The 23,340-nt window shown below is 34.2% G+C and overlaps 1 protein-coding gene and 1 pseudogene across 1 annotated transcript in view; both read left to right on the top strand.

Moving 5' to 3' along the window:
• Positions 1–2,757: 2,757 nt before the first annotated feature.
• LOC125841694 (disease resistance protein At4g27190-like) lies at positions 2,758–6,558 on the top strand (annotated as a pseudogene).
• A 5,523-nt stretch (positions 6,559–12,081) lies between these two features.
• Positions 12,082–23,340, top strand: part of LOC125841693 (disease resistance protein At4g27190-like) — a 35,370-nt gene continuing 24,111 nt past the window's right edge. Inside the window, exon 1 of the mRNA XM_049520860.1 lies at positions 12,082–12,712. Within this exon, the coding sequence (XP_049376817.1) occupies positions 12,179–12,712 (534 nt within the window). The 5' untranslated portion in view covers positions 12,082–12,178. The remainder of the gene's footprint in view (positions 12,713–23,340) is intronic.

Below are 23,340 nucleotides of genomic sequence, written 5' to 3'. Positions count from 1 at the left end.
ACTATAGCTCTTATGTGATGGTTGTCGGTTAGAGAAACTCCCACAGCAGTTATTGTATTTTCATACACAGAGATTATTGTATTTTTGTATACATCAGTTCATTGTATTTCTATATACATTTCAGGCTTATTGTATCTTTGTATACACACAGAGTTTATAGCATGTTTTAAACAGTCTTTCTTTATATCGCACTTGTTTTAAATTGCCTTATATTGAAAGAAGTCAGTCAGGTTGAGTTGAGTTGAGCCCGGTAAGCTATTCAGTTTCTTCCAGATTTCCTTCTTGCCTTTGTTGCTTAGTTTTCCAGCTTGCACACTCGTACATTCCATGTACTGATGCCAGTTGGCCTGCATCGTTTGATGATGCAGATTCAGGTACCCCGGATCAATATCCTGCACGTCGTTGATCCAGCTGAGCACTCCAGAGTCAGTGGTGAGCCTCCTTGCATTCCGGAGGACTCAATTATTTTGTGTTCTTAGTTTTTGTTTTATTAGGATGTTGCGGGGTCTGTCCCAACATCCATCTCAGTATTTTAGAGGCTTCATAGACAGACAGTCAGTCAGTTTGTTTTGAGCTCTCATCTATATATATATATATGTAAATACTCTATTTTGAGATTCGAGTTGCCTTTATGGCCATATTTTATAAGTTAAGTTGTTTTGTAATATTGCATTGCATTGAGTTATTCTGTTGGGTTAGGTTTCCGCTGAGTTAAGAAAGTCAGGCCAAGGGTTCACTTGGGGCCAAAAATGGTCTCCGAGTGCCGGTCCCTCCCAGGGTGTAGGCTCGGGGCGTGACAGGTTCTGTACCAAAGCAGTTGGAAGAAATTACAATTCACTAATGTGAGGAGCTGGTAGAGTTGTTAGGGCTATGCGGCACACTTGCCAACTCAGAAATTCCAAGAGTCAGAAAGTTGTGGTTGAATACACTAACCAAATTAGAAACTTTTGGGGAGCCACAGAGAATGTGGGAACACCTAGAGGAACTTGAGGTGAACCATTTCTATGAAATAAGGAAGTTGCCTCTCTCTATTCAAACCTCCAACAACATCAAACTAATAAAAGCATCACCGGTATGGTGGAGCCAATTGGAGTGGGATGACCATAACTACAAGTCAAAGTTAGAGCATTGTTTCAAGGAATACTTCTACGGCTGGATGCAATAGGATTCGTTGTCAACACTTTCAATATTTATTTAAAATGTCAATATTTTGGTTTGTTATAATGCTGACTCTATTTATTTAATTTGAAAGAATTCAAACTTTTAATAACAGAAGAACAGAGAGAATCATGAGAGAAAATATTTCCGTTAGTTTTTGATCCTTAGTTGTTTGAACTTTTTTAAATATATATATATATATAGATTAGAAATCATCGGTTTCGTTCGAGCCTATACACATACGGAGGATGGTTCAAATCTTTGCTGAGAAGGTGCGGGGCGTTACAACTACTCTCAGACATAGCAAGGGACCTGATTGATTTTTGTAGCATCTTAAGTTGTCATTTGAGCTTAGTGTCTTGTACTCTCATATTGTAGATCTATTCCTATACTATAAAGGATAATAGATCATGTTTGTGAGTTGAGTTTGTGGCTAGAGTTAGCCTAGTCGTGTATGTTTCAAGTCTATGTTAACTAGAGGTAGTTGATATAGTGGGTAATATATAGGGTTATTTCTTCATGTCTTCTAATAGAGGAGTTACAAGGTGTGTAGGATTATGAGTTTAATCCTTGATAAATACTCGAGTCTGTATTTACGTGCTGCTTGAAGTTATTGGAGTTTTAAGAAATCCTTTGTGACAGGTTGTGATTTTTCCTCCTCTGAGCAAGGAGGCTTCCACGTAAACATCTGTATTTCTTACTTTAAGCATTTACATTACTTCCTGTTAATAGTAAAGTCAAGGGACCTGGTCTCGTGATTAGTGGTGGACTCATATAAACCAACAAGACCGTATGCCAAGGATGCTCGAGGATTTTTTGGTTATAATCCCTACCCCCCTTCAGTTTTGGTGTCAGTTGAAGTCCTTATAATTTTTCGAGCCCCATGCATCGCATACAAAAGACTAATATTTAAGTGGAGAAGGATAGAAGGGTGGACACATTATCCATCGAGTTTCAGACCGTGCACCGTTGCACTGGAGGGTTTCTCGGTGATAGAAAAAACCTTTTTCAGTTTTTGTCTCTGCTAAAGTCCTTATAATTCTTCGAGCCCATTCATACACAAAGTGTGGTATTTTAGTGGAGAAGGGTAGAGGGATAGCCCATTAGAACAAGAAAAAGCAAAAGTTTAGGTCTATTGAGAATGTGAATCGAAGATTGTGCGGTTCAGTGGCCGAGCTAGGATTCTCACTAATTAAGAGGGTTCAAATTATGAAAGAGTAAACACATGAAGAAGCCAAAGAGAGTTCAACATTTACTACATATATTACAAAAAGATAATTTTAACCACATATAAATAATGTAATTTTCTACCGAAGGTTTTGTATGAAATGGACCAAATAGATTCTTCATGTGTTACTTCAGTAAACCAAAAATACAATCATTTTATAAAATGTGAGAAGTCATTGTACTCTTGTCTCAAGAATAAAGTATTGCTAGGGACCAAACATATGTTTTGCTTTGTTGATTAAAGTATTTGTATTTTCCTTCAATTTTACTTATTCTATTTGCCTTCTTTTTTACTTTTTCTTTTTACCTTCTCTCAAAATTCTGCTATAAACACGACACAGTCAGTTTAATTGATAGCAATTATATCATTAGCATTCTGATCAGAAACAATATTCTTTTTTTCTTTATCTCAAGAATTGTTCAATGGAAATACTTGTTAATGTTGTAGGTGGCTTTGTTGTTGAGGTGGGAAAGTTTGTATCGAAATGCATCTATCCTAAGATTGAAAATATTGTCCGTTTCTCGTCAAAAGTTGAAAATTTAAGGGAGGAAATGGAAAAGATAACAAAGTTTAGAGATGATATCAAAGGAAAGGTAGAAGGAGCTGAGGGAGAAGGCTATAAACCAAAACCCAATGTTCTCAAGTGGATCGAAGATGTTCACGAGCTAGAGAATGAATGGGAAACTAAGCAAGAAAGCATTGCAATGGAGAAGAAGCTTGCATATAAATGTTGTCCAAAATGCAGCCTTCGCTCAGAAGTCTCCACTCAAGCACAGAACATCCGAGATCAACTTTGCTGGCTTATAGAGACTGGAGAAAACTTTGGATCAAATTTGGTGGTAGAAAATTTCAGGATGAAATTAAAAGTTGAGTTCATTCCGGGACCATCAATAGAAGGCCAGTCAATAGCAAAAAGGAATCTCAACAAAATCCTACGATTATTAGAAGATGATAAGGTAATGTTGGAAGTAATCCAATATTTAATTCTAAATCTTTTATGATTTGATAGTTGCTAATTTCATTAATTCGAGTCTGATTAGATTTTATAGTCAAAAGTAGATATTGAGCTGTTGAAAAACCTAAAAAGGCATTTGAAAAAACCCTGTTGCCATATTGAGTTTCTTCCATTCTACTTTGAGATAAACGCCATTTCGTTTGGGTTCCACCATTTTCTAGCATCAACCCAACTAACTAGCTTGCTTAGGTGATGGTAGTAAAGCCAAGTTTTGGTGTCTATTTTCATTTGCTTACAAACATCCAAAGAATGAGACTCGAGAAGTTATAATTACCTTGCTTCTTGCGGGATCATTAGGTAGGGGCAAACCTACATCATCCAAAGAAAGATATTTTAAACATTTTCACTTGAAGTGTTCCCACTTTAAGCATAGTATGATATATATGACCATTGTTGCCTCTTTCACTTGTAAGTAAATTATATTTTGGTATTTGAATCCTTTTAGGTATGCATCATCGGTGTGTGGGGTACCGGAGGAATTGGGAAAACAACATTGGTGAAGAATCTAAACAATGAGCTCCTAAAGATTGATGTGTCAAATTTAAACTGTCTTTTGGTGTTGTGATATGGGTTTCAGTACCCAAGCCACCGATAGATATAAGAAAGGTTCAAGCACAAATTTCCAGCAGATTAAACCTAAAGGTAGATAACGAGGGAAGTGTAATAAGCATTGCCAGCAAAATCTACCAAAGGCTAAAGCAAGAAAAGAGTTTCCTCCTCATACTGGATGATGTTTGGGAAGCTATAGATTTGGCTCATCTTGGTGTGCCCCAACCTGAAGATCCCGCAAGAAGCAAGATAATTGTAACCTCTCGTTTTTTGGATGTTTGTAGGCAAATGAATACGAGAGAAGACACCAAACTGAATGTTTCCACATTGGAGGAGGATGAGTCTTGGCAACTGTTTGTCAAGAATGCGGGAGATGTTGCCAATCTGGAGCATATTCAGCCACTGGCAAAGGAAATCGCAAGAGAGTGTGGTGGTTTACCTTTGGCAATCACTGTTATTGGAACATCTATGAGAGGCAAGACAAGGGTCGAGCTCTGGGAAGATGCTTTGAAATCACTTAGAATGTCCGAACCTCATAACAAAGATGTAGAAAAAAAGGTCTACATGGTCATCAAGTCAAGTTTTGATTCTTTAGAATCTCAGGATATTGAATTATCCTCAGAGCAAAGAAGCAAACATGGGAACAAGAAGAGAGGCGGCATCAAAAGTTGTTTCTTGTATTGCTCCTTATATCCTGTGGATATTCCAACAGATGATCTAATAAATTGCTGGTGGGCAGAGGGGATTCTCGGTGAACATGACACATATGAAGAAGCCTACAACAGGGGAATCACAACGATTAGGAGTCTTGTAGATGCCTGCTTGCTAGAAACACATGAGATGGATTTTGTGAAGATGCACGATGTTGGTTCGTGACGTTGCTAAATGGATAGCTAATACCTTTGGGGATGACCACACTTCTGTTTTTCAAGCTGGAATTGGGTTGACTGAGATATCACATATTAAAGTATCAGCTTCTGTCAAGAGAATATCTTTCGTAAGCAACAAAATTCAATGTCTACCTGATTGCTTCACGGAATGCCCAGAGACAACATCTTTACTTTTGCAAGACAATGAACCCCTTGTGAAAATTCCCCATGAATTTTTTTTGTCATTTCCAGCTCTAAGAGTTGTGAATCTGAGTGCAACTGGTATTAGAGCACTGCCTTGTTCCATCAATAGTTTATGTCAACTACGTGCTCTAATACTACAAAATTGCAATGGGTTGAAAGAGTTACCACCTATTGGTAATCTTTGCAATTTGCAATTGCTTGATTGTGATAATACAAGGTTATGTTGTCTGCCGCAAGGAATGGACAAGTTGACAGATCTGAGGTTATTAAATATGCCTGAATCAGATTTGGAGAGCAGCATCGGCCAAGGATTTTTCGTAAAATTGTCTAGCATTGAAATAATAAATATGATGGGTAGCTGTCTTGGATCAACTTCTTTTGATGAGATATCGTCTCTACACAATCTGACATCTCTTTTTATTAGATTAGATAGCTCATCAATTTTCAATAGAGACCACACCTGGATGACTAGACTGAAACGGTTTCGTATTGAAATTGGGAAAACTTCAATTTATGTACCATTCAACAAGTCAAGAAGGGAAATAGTTGTCTCCAAATGTGAAACTTTCAGTAGCAGAGTGGTCTCAGGCTTGTTGCAGTTTGCTTCACATTTGTACTTGGAAGAATTCATGGGTCTCAGGAAGTTGTTTGCGTACAACAGTTTTGACAGATAGAGAGTTGTTCTTATGATTTCAGATCAGCGGAAGAAGGAAATGGACATCAGATTGACCCTTTGCCAAATCTGGAACATCTCAGCCTTGTTTATGTAGATAATTTACAGAGTGTTTCTGATTTCGGTCATCTAAGATTTTCTAAATTACGCCGACTGGATATTAATATTTGTGATAGTTTAACATGTCTGTTCAATCTACATAAGTACCCCCAGCCTATACCCGAAATCCCAGACACACCTAACCTTTACTAAGGTCCTATTACCCCCCCGAACTTATTTTATATGTAATATTCTACCCCTTTTTGGCCTACGTGGCACTGTCTTGTGGGCCCAACGCATGTTGACATTTTTTTCGAGGATAGTACCACGTAGGCCGAAAAGGGGTAGAATATTATAGATAAATTAAGTTCGAGGGGGTAATAGGACCTTAGTAAAGGTTAGGTGTGTCTCTGGGATTTCGGGCATAGGTTGGGGGGGTACTTATGCATTTTCCCAATTGTTTTACAAGAAAGATGAACACATATGGTGTATTCAGTATAATGTCTGTGTTTACTTGTTCAATTATGCCAGTTGAGGCCAAGTTATAACTCGTTTTTATGTATTATGCCTACCCAAAAATATGTCATTAAAGGAAAACATATTCGGTCAGACCTAACACACCCTCAGAACCAAATTAAATATTGTTAATAACACTAGCTTAAGTGGTGTATCATTCAAAAGTTAACAAGCTCAACTTTTTGTTGCTTCATTCAGGGGACTAAAGAAAGCAGAGGAGGATTTTCCTGCACCTGAGAGACACAGAGTTTTCGAGTTTGTTGTGATGTATTTCCTATCAGATGTCTTAAGTTTTTTCTGTCAATAACTGTTTACTGTTCATTGTTTGTACTATTTGTGCTTTCTGGTTCCGATATTTTGATTGCTTGACTTTACAATAAATAGTTTCTTGTTTCAGTTCTGTTGTGTGATCAACTTGTTTAGTTGTAATAAGCTGGTATTGTTTCTGATATTGTACACTAAAAATTTAGCGCATGCTCTTGATTTTCTATGTCTTTGTTCACATGATAGCACATATACTATTATTAGAACTTCAGATTGCGTTTGATGAAATTTTTGAATATTAAAGATTAATAACAACATCAACATGTTGGTTAAAACAGTAGCATAAAGGTAAAAGTTGAGATAACAATTGTGAAGAAAAACGACTTTCGTCCAAAAGTGTGAGATTGTGAGAAGTCATCATACGAAAAAATTGATATGAAAGTATCCTCCCCTAAGAAAAACAACAAACACATCCCCGCGCACCCAAGATTGAACTAGGGGATCAACATTGCAAAAGCAAAAACTGGTGCAATTTTGACTCTGATACCATATTAAGAAAATCGATAGTGAGTTTATATAACTCAACCTCAAGCTCAAAGGCTAGTTCATCGAGTGAGTAATACCCAAGACCATATAAGGAAACAACCAATTTCCCCAACCAATGTGCGACATTTAACAAAAATGAAATGCAATAGGAAAGCTAGCAAATATTTTGAAATAAAAGTATTTATTGCAACCGAATCTAGATGACATTTTTCTAGTGGTAGGTTAAGCCAAACTCCCTTCTTCCTCTTCATTAGGAGTCATCAAAAGACCATTTTCATACTATGTTCAATCCAAGTAACTTTTGGACCCGTCAATTTATCTACTCAGCCAATTCTGACCCGTCCATTTAACACCTCAAATTTAAGTCCTAAAATATGCAATATCTTCTATTAGGTGATTTGCCAATAACGGTTGTGGTGGATGGAGTGACAATTACTCCTTCATTTTTAACCTAATGAGCTAACGAGTATTATATCATTTTGAACCTTCCTTTTTGTATGTCCAATTTAATTTACATATTTTTCTAGTTATTTTGTGAAATAGAGAATCTCTGTGAGACTACAAAAGACATGTATGAGTGGTCTAAATTGAAAATCCTCAATCAAAGGTTGTGGGGACTATTGAGATTTTTGTTGTCCTGTGTATGGGTTCAATTTTTGTCAATCATGTTGCATAAAGGGTGGAGTCGAAATTTTAATTTTTTTAAGTTATCGAGTTTTAAATCAATTATTTGTACATATTTAATAAATTTATTAAAACAAATATCGAGTTTGGACCAAAGTTATTGAATTCGTCTAAACTCATAATTTATACTCTAGCTCCGCCCCTGCAGTGATCAATGCCTAGTCGTTTCTTTTAGAATTACATTGCTAGTTACTCCAATAATTCAGCATTTTTTATTTGTACTACAAAAAGTAGTGTCCTATTATCTGCTTTATTATCTTCATCTCTTTCTTGTGACTTTCCTTTTCTTGTTTTTCCTTCTTTATCTATGCATGCCAGCTGGTTTAATATAGTAGGAATAGAAAGGAGAAAATATATATTTTAACTTTACGATTTAGAATTAATATATTCCTTGTTAAGAAGTGACACATATAATATACCCTCATCATCTAACAAATAGAACAGATTACCCTTTTCGTTAACAAACTCATATTTATGAAATAAAAAAAATAAAAATCCTAAAATCGATTTTTCTTACATGTCAACTGATATCTATCATTTGTTTAAACTAATGTACCTGATCCAATATCCGAAACAACATGGAAGGTGAGCGCAGAAATGTAATATTGAATTTTGATTGTGATGTTTGTTGGGTGTGTGAACTAATTCCTGCATCGGAAGTTGGAAAGAAAAGGAACCTACATATAAGGCGTAAGATTCTCTTTAGACAAACCGCATAGACTTTGGCCCAAAGCGGACAATATCACACCATGTGAGAGTATCTTTGGGATATTTTGGCCCAACAACTGATATCAGAGCCAATAGTTCAATGAGACGAGAAAGATGACATAGGGGTAGTAGTGGGCTTTATTGGCTATAAATACTCAGAGGATCATGTGAGTGGCACACAATTAATCTCCAAAATTAGCCCATGAAATGGTGATGGGTTGTAAAACTTAATTCGAGGGATAAATTGTTGGGTATGCAAACTAATTTCCACATCGGAAGTTGAAAAGAAAAGGAACCTACATATAAGTGTACGATTTTCTTAATGGTGTGAGGACTTTTAGGAAAAATTGTGCGGGCTTGGCAAAGTGCACAATCCCACACTATGTAAGAATATCTATGCAAATGGGTTCATGGCTCTTCCTTCACACTGTGAAAGATGATTGCGCGCATAGCAATAAACAATGTCGTCTCATTCTTATGGGATTTACCGAGTTTGTTGTTATTTTTGGTGAATTTATACCACACTTTCATTAAAATATACAAACACATACTAGGTGTTACCTTACCAATTCTAATAAAGTAACGAGAGCCTCATACATATTATTTTCAACTTATTTTGGGAAGTAGAGAGTCTCTGTGAGACATTAAAAAACATTCATTAGTGCTCCAAATTGAAAAATCCTCACTTGTGGGGACTCTTGAGAATTTTGTTGTCCTTCTGCTGTGGATGGATTCAATTATTCTCAATCATGTTGCTTAAAGCCAGATTCGAAATACCAATTTTTTAAAGTTATTGAGTTCTAAACTAATTATTTGTACAAATTCAACATATGTATTAATTTAAATACAATATTCGGATCAAAGTTACTGGATTCAGCCGAACTCATAATTTATACTCTAGCTCCATCCCTACTCCCTGTTGTGTTGCATAATCGTCTCTTTTGGAATTACATTACTAGTTACTCCAATAATTCTGCCTTTTTTTTTTTTAATAAAGTACAAACATATTGCTTTATTATCTTTATCTCTTACTTTCCTTTTCTTGTTTTTCCTTTGTATTTGTGCATGCCAGCTGGTTTAACATAGTACGAACGGAAAAGGGGAAAATTAATGATTTAGAAATAATCATTTAATAATCTATGAGAGCATGTGAAGAAGATGAACGAATCGTAATTTTGGAAAAGAGAAAACTGAACTTCCATTTCTTCTTCTTCGATTCCTGATGTCTAACTAACTAACAGAGCTGATTAAACATTCTTAAATTTAGCACATAATCTTCATTTTCTATAGATAGGGTCTGTTGAACAACAAATATATTTTTTTAAATATGTATTCATTGTCTCACAAATTCAATTAATATGAAATAGAGGGGTATGAAATAAGGAGTAACACATTTTTCAAATTTTGTTGTACTACTGAAATAGACAACTCAGTGGTGAAAATTGAACCACTCCAAATTGAAGTTAATGTATGTCATATAGAGCAGTTTGTCACGGGTCTATTTTCTTAGGTCTCGTGGGACAGCAAAGGAGGGCTTGCACACTTCCTCATAAGCTCAATCCTAACACAAATAAGCACTAAAGTGCAGCAGTAAAATCGTCTAACATAGTCCACACAAACAGTCAACAAGAAGAAAAATAAGAGAGCAAGTTTGGGAGGCAAGTGCCAATTTTCTTTGTATTTCTCTAAGTGTTCCTCTACACAAGTGAACCCTTTACAATAGCTTATACAAGCTGTAAAAATCAAACTAAAAACGTAATGGGAAAATTCCCAAGAAAAAAGACTAAAATAGTGTCTTTACAAAAGTCAAAGATTAGGTGGGAGAAGATGGAATGTTCCTATCACAAATCAGACTAAAAACTTAATGGGAAAATTCCCAAGAGAAAAAACTAAAATGGTGTCTTTACAAAAGTCAAAGATTAGGTGGGAGAAGGTGGAATGTTCCTATCACAAATCAGCCTTGTTCCCTCTCTTGAGGCCGTCTTGGCTGAAAGTCAAGGCAATTAAATGCTCTCCAAGGGTGTTCAAGTTATCTCCCAAAGCTGAAATATAATTGGCACGCCGTTTGAGACCCATTGAATCGCAATACGAATCTGCTCCATTCTCGAAACCGCTGAAATTTAATGTAGCTCCTTTCGGGGCGGCATAAGTAATTGTTACATTAAAGATGAACTTATTTCTGTGTATACGTGGCCGGGGCTGTTAATAAAACGAGCAAATATATATTATTTATAAGACGAAGATATATATATTTGTTCTAAATAGCAAAATTGAGTTATACATTTGATTATGGTTGTTGACGTTTACCTACAGTGCAGTAATTACTACATTTAAGTTGCATAGTTCATTTGGAATCAAACACATTGCTAATTGGTCCAATTATTGTCTTTCCATTTTACTATTACTTTCCTTTGATCATCTTTCGAGCTTCATTACTTGTTTGAAGGCAAAAATAGTTGTTCAACTTTTGATAGTGTGCATTTGACCTTTTTATAAAATTTGGTCCAAAATATATGTGTTTATATATATTTGAAAAAAATGTCTGATATAACTCTTAATTTTGTCTCTCTTTATAAAAGTTGACTCATATATAAATAAAGGGAAACTCACATAAATGTGCTATATTAAGAAAATATTTACCATTTATAGCAGTAACATCTTTTTTCACTTGATCATTTTTAATACATTTATAATACAGTTTTAATACATATTACAGAAAACAATTTATAAACACATATAGTACAAGTTTTATGGATTGATAATACATTTATCACACATTTAATACACCAATAATTTACTGTGTCAAATTCTCACCAAACAAACATAATATATTTAAAAACAGTTATAATACATATATATTGCAAACATAATTCACTTTTAATACATATTACAGATTTATCATGGTATTGCTATATATTGCGATAAATGATAATAAATAAAAAGTATTATTAAAATCAGTAATTATTTATTAAAAGGTACCCATTCTAGTAATTTTTTCATAAATATACCTACTGTTATATAAATGACTCGTATATATCATTTTCCTCTAACAGAAGTAAAAAAAATAATTTTAATATTTTTTATTAAAAAGGAATTTTCATGTAGGTGTATATTTGATACTTCTCATGTGTATATTATTATTTTTTGGTTTATTCAACAACTAATTTAGATTTATTATTTTGATGGTCAAATTTATTTTTTCACTTTCTTGTAAAATATATCATATATGCCCCCAAATTTTTTTTCACAAATACGACAGTAAACTACAATATATCAGGAAAATAATTAATTTTAAAGTTTTTTCTTACTTTTTTCTTTTTGTTTTCATTCACACTTTTTCTCTCATATTTTTACGCTAAATAATGAAATAAATAAATAAAGAACTCAAAAAAGTAATAATTAAAGAAGTCAAAAAAAGCTGTGTGAAAAGGATTATATACCCGGACATGAGTTTTTTTAAAATAAAAAATCATTTTTTTTACTTGTATATGTAAGTCATTGTAACGGTAGGAGTATATATGAGTTATTTGTGTAACAGTAAAAGTATATATGAGTCACTTTTATAACAAGGAATATGTTGAGGGTTATATATGAAGCCATTTTCTCTTTATATTTTTACATTGCTAGTTACTCGAATAGTTGCGTTTGCCTTTTTCTTTTAGTTCTCTGAATTTCTGTCTTAAACAAACAGTTTGAGAGAGCATCATTACCTCAAGAATTGTTCAATGGATATACTTGCTAATGTTATAAGTGGCTATATTGTTGAGGTGGGAAAGTTTGTATGTAAATGCATCTATCCTGATATTGAAAATACTGTCCATTTCTCATCAAATGTTGAAAATTTAACGAAGGAAATGAAGACACTAACAAAGTTAAGAGATGATATCAAAGAAAAGGTGGAAATAGCTGAGGGAGAAGGCTATAAACCAAAAGCAGAAGTTATCAAGTGGATCGAGGATGTTCGCGAGCTTGAGAATGAATGGGTAACTATGCAACAAAATATTGCAGCGGCGAAGACACTTATATATAGGTGTTGTCTCAATTGCAGCCTCCGCTCTGAAGTCTGGACTCAAGCACAGAATAGTATCCAAGTTAAACTTTGCAGTCTTAAAAATGGCGGAGAAAGCTTTGGATCCAATTTGATGGAAGAAAATTACCGTATGGAAAAAGCTGAGCACTTACCAGGACCATCAATAAAAGACCAGCCAGCCGCAAGAAAGAATCTCGACAAAATCCTCGAACACTTGGAAAACGATGAGGTATTACTAGAACTAAATTAAGATTAGTAATCTTAAATTGTTTAGAATTTGATAGCTGATAAGGTGTGTTTTGATATTTCAATCGTAGAGTAGGAGTATTTGTGTCTTTTCCCTAAATGAATGCCTAAAAAACCTTAGAAGCAAAAACAATTCTTCTGCTACTTGATGACACAATGAACTCAGCATAAATGTACAATTATTCAATATATATTTCATATTAGATTCATGTATATACAAATAATCTGCCCTTTTAATTTTATATTATTTTTCTAAACAACACATTCTACTTGAAACATAAAATATCTAGCCTTAGACAAATTATTGTTTTCATTCACATATGATAAATATAAATATTGTTCTACACCTACAATTATATAAATTCTAAATAAATAGTAGCTACTGATTTATATAACTTAGCTTACTCTTTATCAACACTTCATGCAAAATGAACTTATTGCAATTGTAACACTCATTAATTAGTATCCTTATATTACTATGTTTTAATAACTTATTACTTTACCTAATATTCTTACTTATTATTTGTTTCAACATAATATAAATAAATATGTATTTTTCTTTTTCTTGAAATTTAATTTATTTTAAAACTTTTATTCCATTGCCCTTTCTTTTCTTCATTTTTTAGATTTGTCTGTCTTATTTTATTTTAAATTATAACTTTGTATTACTACAAAATATAAATAATGATATTGATTAACCATTTATTGAAAAATTATAATTTCATTTACTATAAAACATAAATAAAGATACTGATTGACTATTTGTCTACTTATATTTTTATAATAGATAAATTATGTATTACATGAATTTAGAATTACAGAAATAATAAAATGAAATATAAATTAGAAGAAATCTCCTGTATAATTTAATTTGTTAGAAGTGGTTATGATTTAAAACTCGGGTTAAAAACTTTCACCTTTACTGAATAAATTTTTATCTCATGTTCAATTTCTAATTTAAAATTTGGCCACATAAATCATAAAAATATCAAATTTATACTTGATATTTGGAGATAACTACACTATTTTCCAGAGAAGAATGAGGAAACTAATTTTTTTAATTTTTTTCCCTCCATTTTTTGAGAGAATTCTAGCCAACAGAATATCAATTTTATATATATATATTACTCAAATATAAATTGAAATTAGAGGTAAATTTTAAAATAATCTATGTCACGCCCCGAGCCTACACCCTGGGCGGGACCGGCACTTGAAGACCATTGCTGGCTCCAAGTGAACCCTTGGCCTGACTTTCTTAACTCAGCCTCTATAACACTGAGATGGATGTTGGGACAGACCCCGCAACATCCTAATAAAACAAAACTAGGAACACAAAATAACAGAGTCCTCCGGAAGGCAAGGAGGCTCACCACTGACTCTGGAGTGCTCAGCTGGATCAACGGCGTGCTGGATGCTGATCCTGGGTACCTGCGTCTGCATCATCCCAAGATGCAGGCCAACTGGCATCAGTACATTGAATGTACGAGTATGTGAGCTGGAAAGTTAAGCAACATAGGCTAGAAGGAAATTTGGAAGAAACTGAATAACTTACCTGGCCCAACTCAACTCAACCTGACTGACTCATTTCAATATAAGGCAATTTAAAACAAGTGTAATATAAAGAAAAGCTATAAACTCTGTGTGTATACAAAGATACAATAAGTCTGAGATGTATGTAGAAATACAAATGAACTGATGTATTTAAAAATACAATAATTGTTGTGGGAGTTTCTCTAACCGACAACCATCACATAAATGCCATAGTGATGATACAGCGATCAACCTCACGCTGCCAGAGCATCCTATACCCGGCCAAAGGTATAGGACCTGAACTGCCTAATGGATCCACTAGTCTAATTTGAAAAGGATTCATCTAAAAAGTACGAACCTCTTCTACCCATGATGGCTACATGGTTCTATGGGGGCTGTGGGTTCTTTGAACGCTCCCCCAACTCGGTGCTCAATACTACTCCCACAAATGTACTGGCTCTTATATTTTTAAAACATATTTCTTTCTGCTGATTTGAGATAGTTACTCAAAAACTTAGCTCAAAGGCTATCTTATAAATCTCAGTTTCCTCTCTTGCTTCATTTAGAAAGCGATTACTCTTTTCTGAAAAACTAGCCCGAAGGCTCTTTGGAGATCTTAGTTTCCAATCTTGTTTAAATGTGAAAACATTTCTTTAAAACTTCTTTAGGAATACTTAGTTCCCTAATAACTTTTGAGAAATGAACTCAACTTTATACTCTTGGCTTAACTTGAAACCCGAGCCTTAAAAACGAAGTTAAAACGTTCAATAAAGACTCTTGAGCAACTTTAAAGACTTGCCTTGACTTGCTTCTTAACTTAACTCATAACTTCACTTGACTTTGATCCGAACTTTCCTCGAATTGGATTATGAATTCAAGGGTAATGACCTCATGTTTATGGATGAGTTCTTGATGTTTAGATGTACCTTAGAGTGTTGGAAACAACTAGAAAACATAGGTGCATTACTTAGGAACAAGTACGAAAAGGTGGGGAGCGAAAGGGGAGACTTGGCGTCCTTGGCGCTCTGAGAGGCGCGGGGCGCCAGACCTCAAAGTTCAGAAGGGCTGCTGGGGCGCTCTGCATGGCGCGCCACCCCAAGGGTGGAAGTTCAGAAACTCTTTTGGGGCGCGCTGGCTGGCGCGACGCCCCAGCCTTTTTCCCCAAAAATCCGACTTTTCTCCTTTGTTTTCCAACTCTAAACCACCTTAACTTCAAAGGTTCCAGCCCCAAACACTTAGACTCATAAAAACCCTCAACATACAATAGATTCAACTTGAAAACACAACCGGAAACATGTCCCAAATCAACAAGAACTTCAACACAACCACAAGACTTCAACAAACACAACCAACTCTTTTTTCGGAAATTAAAACGAGTTTGGCGTATGGGGGAATGAACCAACCCAACACTATGATCTCACATACCTTATTAGGGATCACCCCCGACGAAAACCACGATGATCTCGACGAACTTAGCTCCTTCTTCTCCTTTCTCCTCTTCTCTCCTTTTCTCTCAAGAACTCTAACTCTCACTTTTCAATGGGAAAACTGATTCAAAATCAGCTTGGACCCTTAATATAACCAAAAGAAATGGTTAGGGAAAAGACCAAAATACCCTTACAAAATTCGGATTGAATTCCCTGAGCCAACAACGCCCAACTTCCAAAGGGTATAACTCACTCATACGAACTCGGAATCGAGCAAACTCGGCGGCGTTGGAAAGATCATTCCAAGGGACTTGCAAACATAACTAGAAATACACCTAATTCATCCTGAGCTAGGAGTTATGATTGTTCAAAGTTGACCAAAAACTCATTTTTTTCCATACTTAACGAAATTTCCAGATTTGAATTCTTTTCAAAAATGACTATTTCCAATTTCAAGCCTCTTCATAGTTATTTCAAATTGCAAGATGTCACAATCCATATATGTGATAAGATTATCAAAATTCAAAGAGTTAAATCTATATACAAAGTTATTATATATTTTTCAAATCATGCCCTATTAAATATATTATTCTTCTAAATATATGTATTTCTTTAAATTTCAGCATGATAATTACATATATATTTATTTAAATATGGATGTATGTATTTCTTTTAATTTATTTTTCTATTCGTTTAGGTATAATATTGATTGAAAGTTTGAATATGTACATTTTAATTTAATAAAATAAAATTTTAATTAAAAATATTTTATAATAGATATTTAAAATAAATTTTCTCTATAAGATAATATTATTTATATTTTTTTTCCTATTATAAATAAGTGTAAATTAATCTTTTAATTTGACAATTGTTGAAACAAAGCCTCGTACAATCCTTCTTTCTCTAATTTCTTGTATATTACCATTGTTGCATGTTTCACTTGTGGGTTAATTATTCTTTCGGGTATGTCAGGTTGACATCATCGGTGTGTGGGGTGCAGGAGGAATTGGGAAAACTACTTTGGTGAAGAATTTGAACAATGAACTTAAACAGATTGACGTGTCAATTAGGTCTAAACTGTCTTTTGGTGTTGTGATATGGGTTACAGTACCCAAACCGCCAATAGACATAAGAAAGGTTCAAGCACAAATTGCTGACAGATTAAGCCTAGAGGTAAATACTGAGGGAAGTGCACAAAGCAATGCCTGCAAAATCTATGAAAGGCTTAAGCAGGAAAAGAGTTTCCTTGTCATACTAGATGATGTTTGGGAAGCTATAGATTTGGATCATGTAGGTGTGCCCCAACTCAAAGGAAGCAAGGTTATTATAACTTCTCGTTTTTTGGATGTTTGTAACCAAATGGAAATTGACACCGAAATGAAGGTTTACACATTGAAGGAGAATGAATCTTGGGCTCTGTTTATCAAAAATGTGGGAGATGTTGCCAATTGGCCGGTGGATATTGAGCCATTGGCAATGGAAATTGCAAGAGAGTGTGATGGTTTACCTTTAGCAATCACTGTTATTGGAGCATCTATGAGAGGGAAGAACATGGCCGAGCAATGGGAAGATGCTTTGGAATCACTTAGAAAGTCTGAACCTAATGCCACATATGTAAGAGATAAGGTTTACCAGGTCATCAAATGGAGTTTTGATTCTTTAGAGCAAAGAAGCAATATGAACAAAAGGAGAGGTGACATTCAAAGCTGTTTCTTGTATTGCTCCTTATATCCAGCGTCTATTCCAACTGATGATCTCATACATTGCTGGTGGGCAGAGGGGTTCCTTGGTGAACACGACACATATGAAAAAGCTTACAACAGAGGAATCACAATTATTGAGGAACTAAAAAATGTCTGCTTACTAGAAGAAGCCGATAAGAAGGATTGTGTGAAGATGCATGATGTGGTTCGTGATGTTGCTAAATGGATAGATAATACCTTTGGGGATGAACACACTTCTGTTATTCAAGCTGGAATTGAGTTAATTAAGATTTCAAATGTTGAAGTAGTGTCAGCTTCTGTCAAGAGATTATCTTTCATAACCCAAGGAATTCAAGATCTACCTGAAAACTTCACGAAATGCCCAAAGACAACATCTTTACTTTTGCAAGACGATAAATCCCTTGTGAAAATTCCCGATAAATTCTTTTTGTCATTTCCAGTTCTAAGAGTTCTGAACCTGAGTTATACTAGTATTAGAGCACTGCCTTCTTCCGTCAATAATTTAAGTCAACTACGTGCTCTAATACTACAAAGGTGCTACATGTTGAACGAGTTACCACCTATTGGTAATCTTTGCAATTTGCAGTTGCTCGATTGTGATAATAGAAGGTTATGTTGTCTGCCGGAAGGAATGGACAAGTTGACAAATCTGAGGCTATTAAATATGCCTTTACGTGAGCTGAAGGAGAGCATCGACCTGGGGGTTTTCCATGAGTTGCGAAGGCTTGAAAAGTTACATCTACCCATAAGACGTGGAGATGTTGTTGGAGCAATTTCTTTTGATGAGATATCACATCTACCCAATCTGACATCACTTTTTATTTACTTGGATAGCTCATCAATTTCAATTTTGAAAAGTGACCAGTACACCTGGATGAAAAGATTGAAAAGATTTCACATTAGAGTTGGGAATACTACAACTCATGAGGTACGATTCAACAAGTCAACAAAGGCGATATGCCTCTCAGGTTTTGACATTTTCAATAACAAAGTCTGGCTCTCAAGCATGTTGCAGTTTGCTTCAGATTTGTACTTGGAACGATGCATGGGTTTCATGGAGTTCATTCGGAACAACAGTTTTGATGGATTAAAATCACTATACATAAAGCACTGCTCTTGTGATTTTGGACCATCAATAGAAGGAAGTGGACAGTTTGATGATCCTTTGCCAAATCTGGAAATTCTCAGCTTCAATTATGTAGATCATTTAAAGAGTGTTTCTGATTTCGGTCATTTTCTGGGTCTAAGATTTTCTAAATTACGCAAACTGGATGTATTCCGTTGTGATAATTTAACATGTCTTTTTAATGTTGGTGGAGCTTTTTCTGTACCCAGGCACTTGGAAGAAATTTCACTTTCCAATTGTTATCAGCTGAGAGAGTTACTGGCACAATTCGGCTCAAGTCAGACGACATTCGTTAGCTCAGAAATTCCAAGAGTCCGAAGGTTACACTTGTATAGTTTAGACGCATTAAGAACGTTTGGTGAGCCAGAGAGTATGTGGGAACACCTGGAGGAACTTGAGGTTTTCAAATGCTATGGAATAAGGAAGTTGCCTCTCTCTATTCAAACCTCCAACAACATCAAAGAAATAAAAGGATATTCAGAATGGTGGAGCCGCCTGGAGTGGGATGACGAAAAATACAAGTCAAATTTACTGCAATTTTTTAGGATGCGGCACAAACGTGGGAAGGACATCATAAGGGACGCAATGAAGTTTTGTCAAGTTGAGTAAGGAACTTTTGTCAACTTAAGTCAAGTTCCATTGCAATACACTCAAGTTCGTCAAGATGTTCCCACCATTGCAATTAATGGAATAAGGAAGTTGCCTCTCTCTATTCAAACCTCCAACAACATCAAACTAATCAATGGTGGAGCCAACTGGAGTGAGATGACCACAACGACTAATCAACTTTACACCATTGTTTCACTGCATTTCAGGTGATGTGCCAATTAACTTTAGTACTATACAACTATTTTGCCTTAAGGTCATAGAGAAGAGAATACTTGATTACAATTATAAACTACATCTCTATCTATACTATTCAAAATATCAAATCAAAGCCCTGCCACAAATAACTAGATACGTGTATTACAAATTTCTAAAAAGACTTTTTGATAAACTAAGATACAATATTGAAAGACTCAAAATATCCTTGTGAATGCATTAATTCCAACAAAGTTATGTTGATTCTAACGATCCTCGTAAACGTTTTGTGAATTTTACATGCTTTTTTCTATTTTAACCCCTCACCTGTAACTTTTAGATATGTTTATGATTTGCTAGGATAGATGATACGATTTTTTACATATGCATAGTGAATATTTAAATCGTAATACTTTGACAAAGATTTTAAATACATTTGAAGATAAATATTATTTTTAGCGGATAAGAATATTATAACCTAAATTTAATTAGAGGTTATTTGATAATTGATCAAAAGATTATTTTATTTTATTTTTAGAAAAAAAGAATGGACAAAGCCCAAACAAAAAGAGAAAAGGAAAATACACACTCTCTTGATGGTATGTGTACTATAATCTTTCTTTTATTTAAAAGAAAATGTCACAGCATACTCCATATGTATTTAGGAAAATACTTTCTACTTGCTGCACAACTTTTTAAAAATAAACTTTTTTATTTCTATTATATTCAGTAAACATGTAAAAAAAAATATTTTTCTAAAAATATATGTACATATCTAGCACAAAACGAGGAAAATGTAAAAAATAAAATAAAATTAGGAGCGAAGGATGGGGTGTTGTAGAATTTTTTTTTTTTAAAATAAAAATAATATCTTAATTCTTTTTGGAAGGAATGGGTGATTTTTTTTTGGGAGGTGGGGCTGGAGGGGGTGAAGTATGGATTTTTAAAAATGATATGCATCATCATCTCCTATTCAGTTGATATTATATTGTGCACATGCATTAACATGAGATTGAATATGAGTCAGGTCGAGCACGTGGAGATCGTCCATGTTGCAATGGTTTTATGTTTATGAGTTGGACACATGGAGTCTTTTGTGTTGGGGATTGTTTGAATTTGAGATTCTGTGTTGAGATCATCCGCACAAGCACGTGGAGAACGTTTGTGCTGATATATGGACCTTTACGAGTTAGTCATGAGTCCCGACTATCTGACCGAGAAAGTGGGTGTATACAATATTTTGACCATTACATTACATTTCATCTACATTGCATTTTATATTGAGTTATTGAGATGATTGTGATACTGATTCAACTTGATACATGTTGTGATCTTATCAGTAGTGTAAACTAATAGTTGTGGAAAAGTAGATATTTAAATTTTTATTCTGATACCCAAACACAATAAGACCACTGCACTAGTGGTTTATCATTCAAATATTATCATGTGTGCTGAGCTTGACTCGTTGTTGCCTCATTCAGGAATATTGGCATGGATAACAAATTTATGGCGACAATGATTCTTCAGCTTGTCGGATATCTTAGGTTTCTTCTGCCAAAGTTTGTACAATTCTTCCTCTCTGGTTCCGATATTTTGATTGCTTGATTGATTGTACACTGAGTAGTTTCTTGTTTCAGTTGTGTTGTATGTTTATCTTTGTTAATTTGTAATAAACTAGTATTTGCTTCTGTGTTGAAACATTCTTAAATTATGTTGGGATATATACTATGTTTAAATATAATATTTATTATAGAATAATTATTTATTCAGTTTTTCATAAAAAAATTAATAGATCATATATTTGTTTTTGGTGTCTATTTACTTATATCACCGGTTCTTATAAGTATAAAGTTTTTTTGGTCACAATCTAATATGGAAAATGAACATGCCATTGGTACGATTGTAGCACAAGATTCTATATAATTTATCTTGATTTTGGAAACGGTACAGTTCCAACTACACTATGTATGTATTGAACAAGACCGAATAGAGATAGTTGTTTTAGACTGACTGACTAAATCATATTCTCTAAACTATAAAATATACTTATATTAATCCTGATATAACTATTATGATCTGTTTATATTAATTATCGTTTTGATTTATTAAAAGGTGAAATTCTGAGATGAGTCAATATGCCTGGTAGATTGGATGATAATAATATATATTGATGAAATAATAAGTTAGTTGATGGAATCCATATCTTGATATAGAGATTGATAATATGTCTTTTTTAGAAGCTCATAAGTTTTCAAAGGAAATTAATCATTCAGTTAATTATTGATTAGTATTCGTAATTTTAACATAGGGAATTACACAAGTGTTTAATGAGAATTTTGAAATATAAATAGAGAAATGAAATTACGAATTTCTATTCTAGTGGAATGATTTGTAATTTATTATAGTAAGAATAATTTAAATTAATTATTTGAAATTATTTTCATAATAGAAACTCTCACTAATTAATTATGTGATCCCTATAGTACCCATATTTAATTAGAACTCGGAATCCTAATTCTAGGAGAAAAAAAAGAGTATGTGGCTTTCTTGTTCTTGAAAGTAACGTGTGTTTCTTCTTCTCCTTTTTGGATTGGGGTAAATTCTATCAGTAGGCTTCTAATCTAGAAAGAGAATAAGGTTTTTATACGATACTTTTTCATCCAAGTATTGAGAGAGGTCGGCTGTAAACTTGGAATCATTGTAGAAGACTGCAAAATTGTTGTCTAACTCGTGGATTCGTTTGAAGGCCCGTCTAACTTGTGGATTCACTTCAAGGTATACGCTCACAATTCAAGATATAATTCTTGAACTAAATTTTAGCAAGTATATGTGTTCTAGCATAAATCTATAGATTATTTATTATTCATGTAAGCGGTATGATTTTGGTATGTTTTCGTTGTGCATATAATTATTGTACATTCAAATTTAGCACATGATCTTCATTTTCCATGTTTTGTTCTCAAGACAAAAGAAGGAAAACCGAGAGAGAGCCTATCTCACATTTGTGACAGGTTTCTCATGTTGTAATATGGTCCATGGTAAACATATGAAAACTTATCCGACAAGATATTTCACTACCTTAGGACTATTATAGTTTCATCGGCCTGCTGTCTAGTTGTAGTTGGATTGCCAGGAGTTCGGAATGCTCCAAATTCTGGTTTATTTGGTTTGACGAAAGTCATTTTCGTTTCAGTTCTAGAGTGAAAAGTATTTTCGAATGAAAGAACTTATCCACATCCAGTGTTTACACCAGACCAAAACATTTAACCTTAACAAATAAAAATTATACTGAAAACACTAATAATAATGTGAATGAAAGTCACATGTGTTGCATTTTTTGGTTTAGTGCAAACACCTGATACAGAAAACCTGATATACAATTTATGAAGAAAGTAAATCGTATGACAGTTACCTCCCTATAACAAGTTCTTTTGAATAATTTATAAGTATATTTACAGAGTCCATAAACTATAGATTACACATATACACAAGACAATACAGATTGTGATGCTAACTGGCTTGACAGTTCAAATTTGGATCATCAACTGTGTTAAAGTACAATGTAGAAAGTTTGTCGTCAAATTTGGAAATCAGTTGATGGACAGACAATCCGCAGTAGCGCTTCCCTAGTCTAGCGATGAAAATGTCAATTATTTTCTTGAACATGTCGTCTTCTTGGATTAGAGGTTGCTCTACAAACTCAACTAGAGACATCCACTGCATTGAAAAAAGAAAAGACAGCTCGAGTAAATGCTAAGTCGCATAAAACTGCAGACTTTAAGTCTAACTCAACCTTAAAAGCTAGCTCATGAGATGACGATTGTCCAAAAATATATAAGGAAACAACATCACATTTTTCCGACCAATATAGGGGTGTGTGTTACGAGACTAAACAGCTGATGTGTGGACAATATGACATAAGGAACCAACATTGAGACACACAAGAATAAGGACGAGTTTGGATGTGGTATAATGTTAAGAAAAATGGACATTGAGTCTAACT

Source organism: Solanum stenotomum, chromosome 10 (genome assembly GCF_019186545.1).
Source record: "Solanum stenotomum isolate F172 chromosome 10, ASM1918654v1, whole genome shotgun sequence".
Classification (NCBI taxonomy): domain Eukaryota; kingdom Viridiplantae; phylum Streptophyta; class Magnoliopsida; order Solanales; family Solanaceae; genus Solanum; species Solanum stenotomum.
Note: the sequence above shows the minus strand (reverse complement) of the source record. Positions and strands in the feature narration are given on the sequence as shown.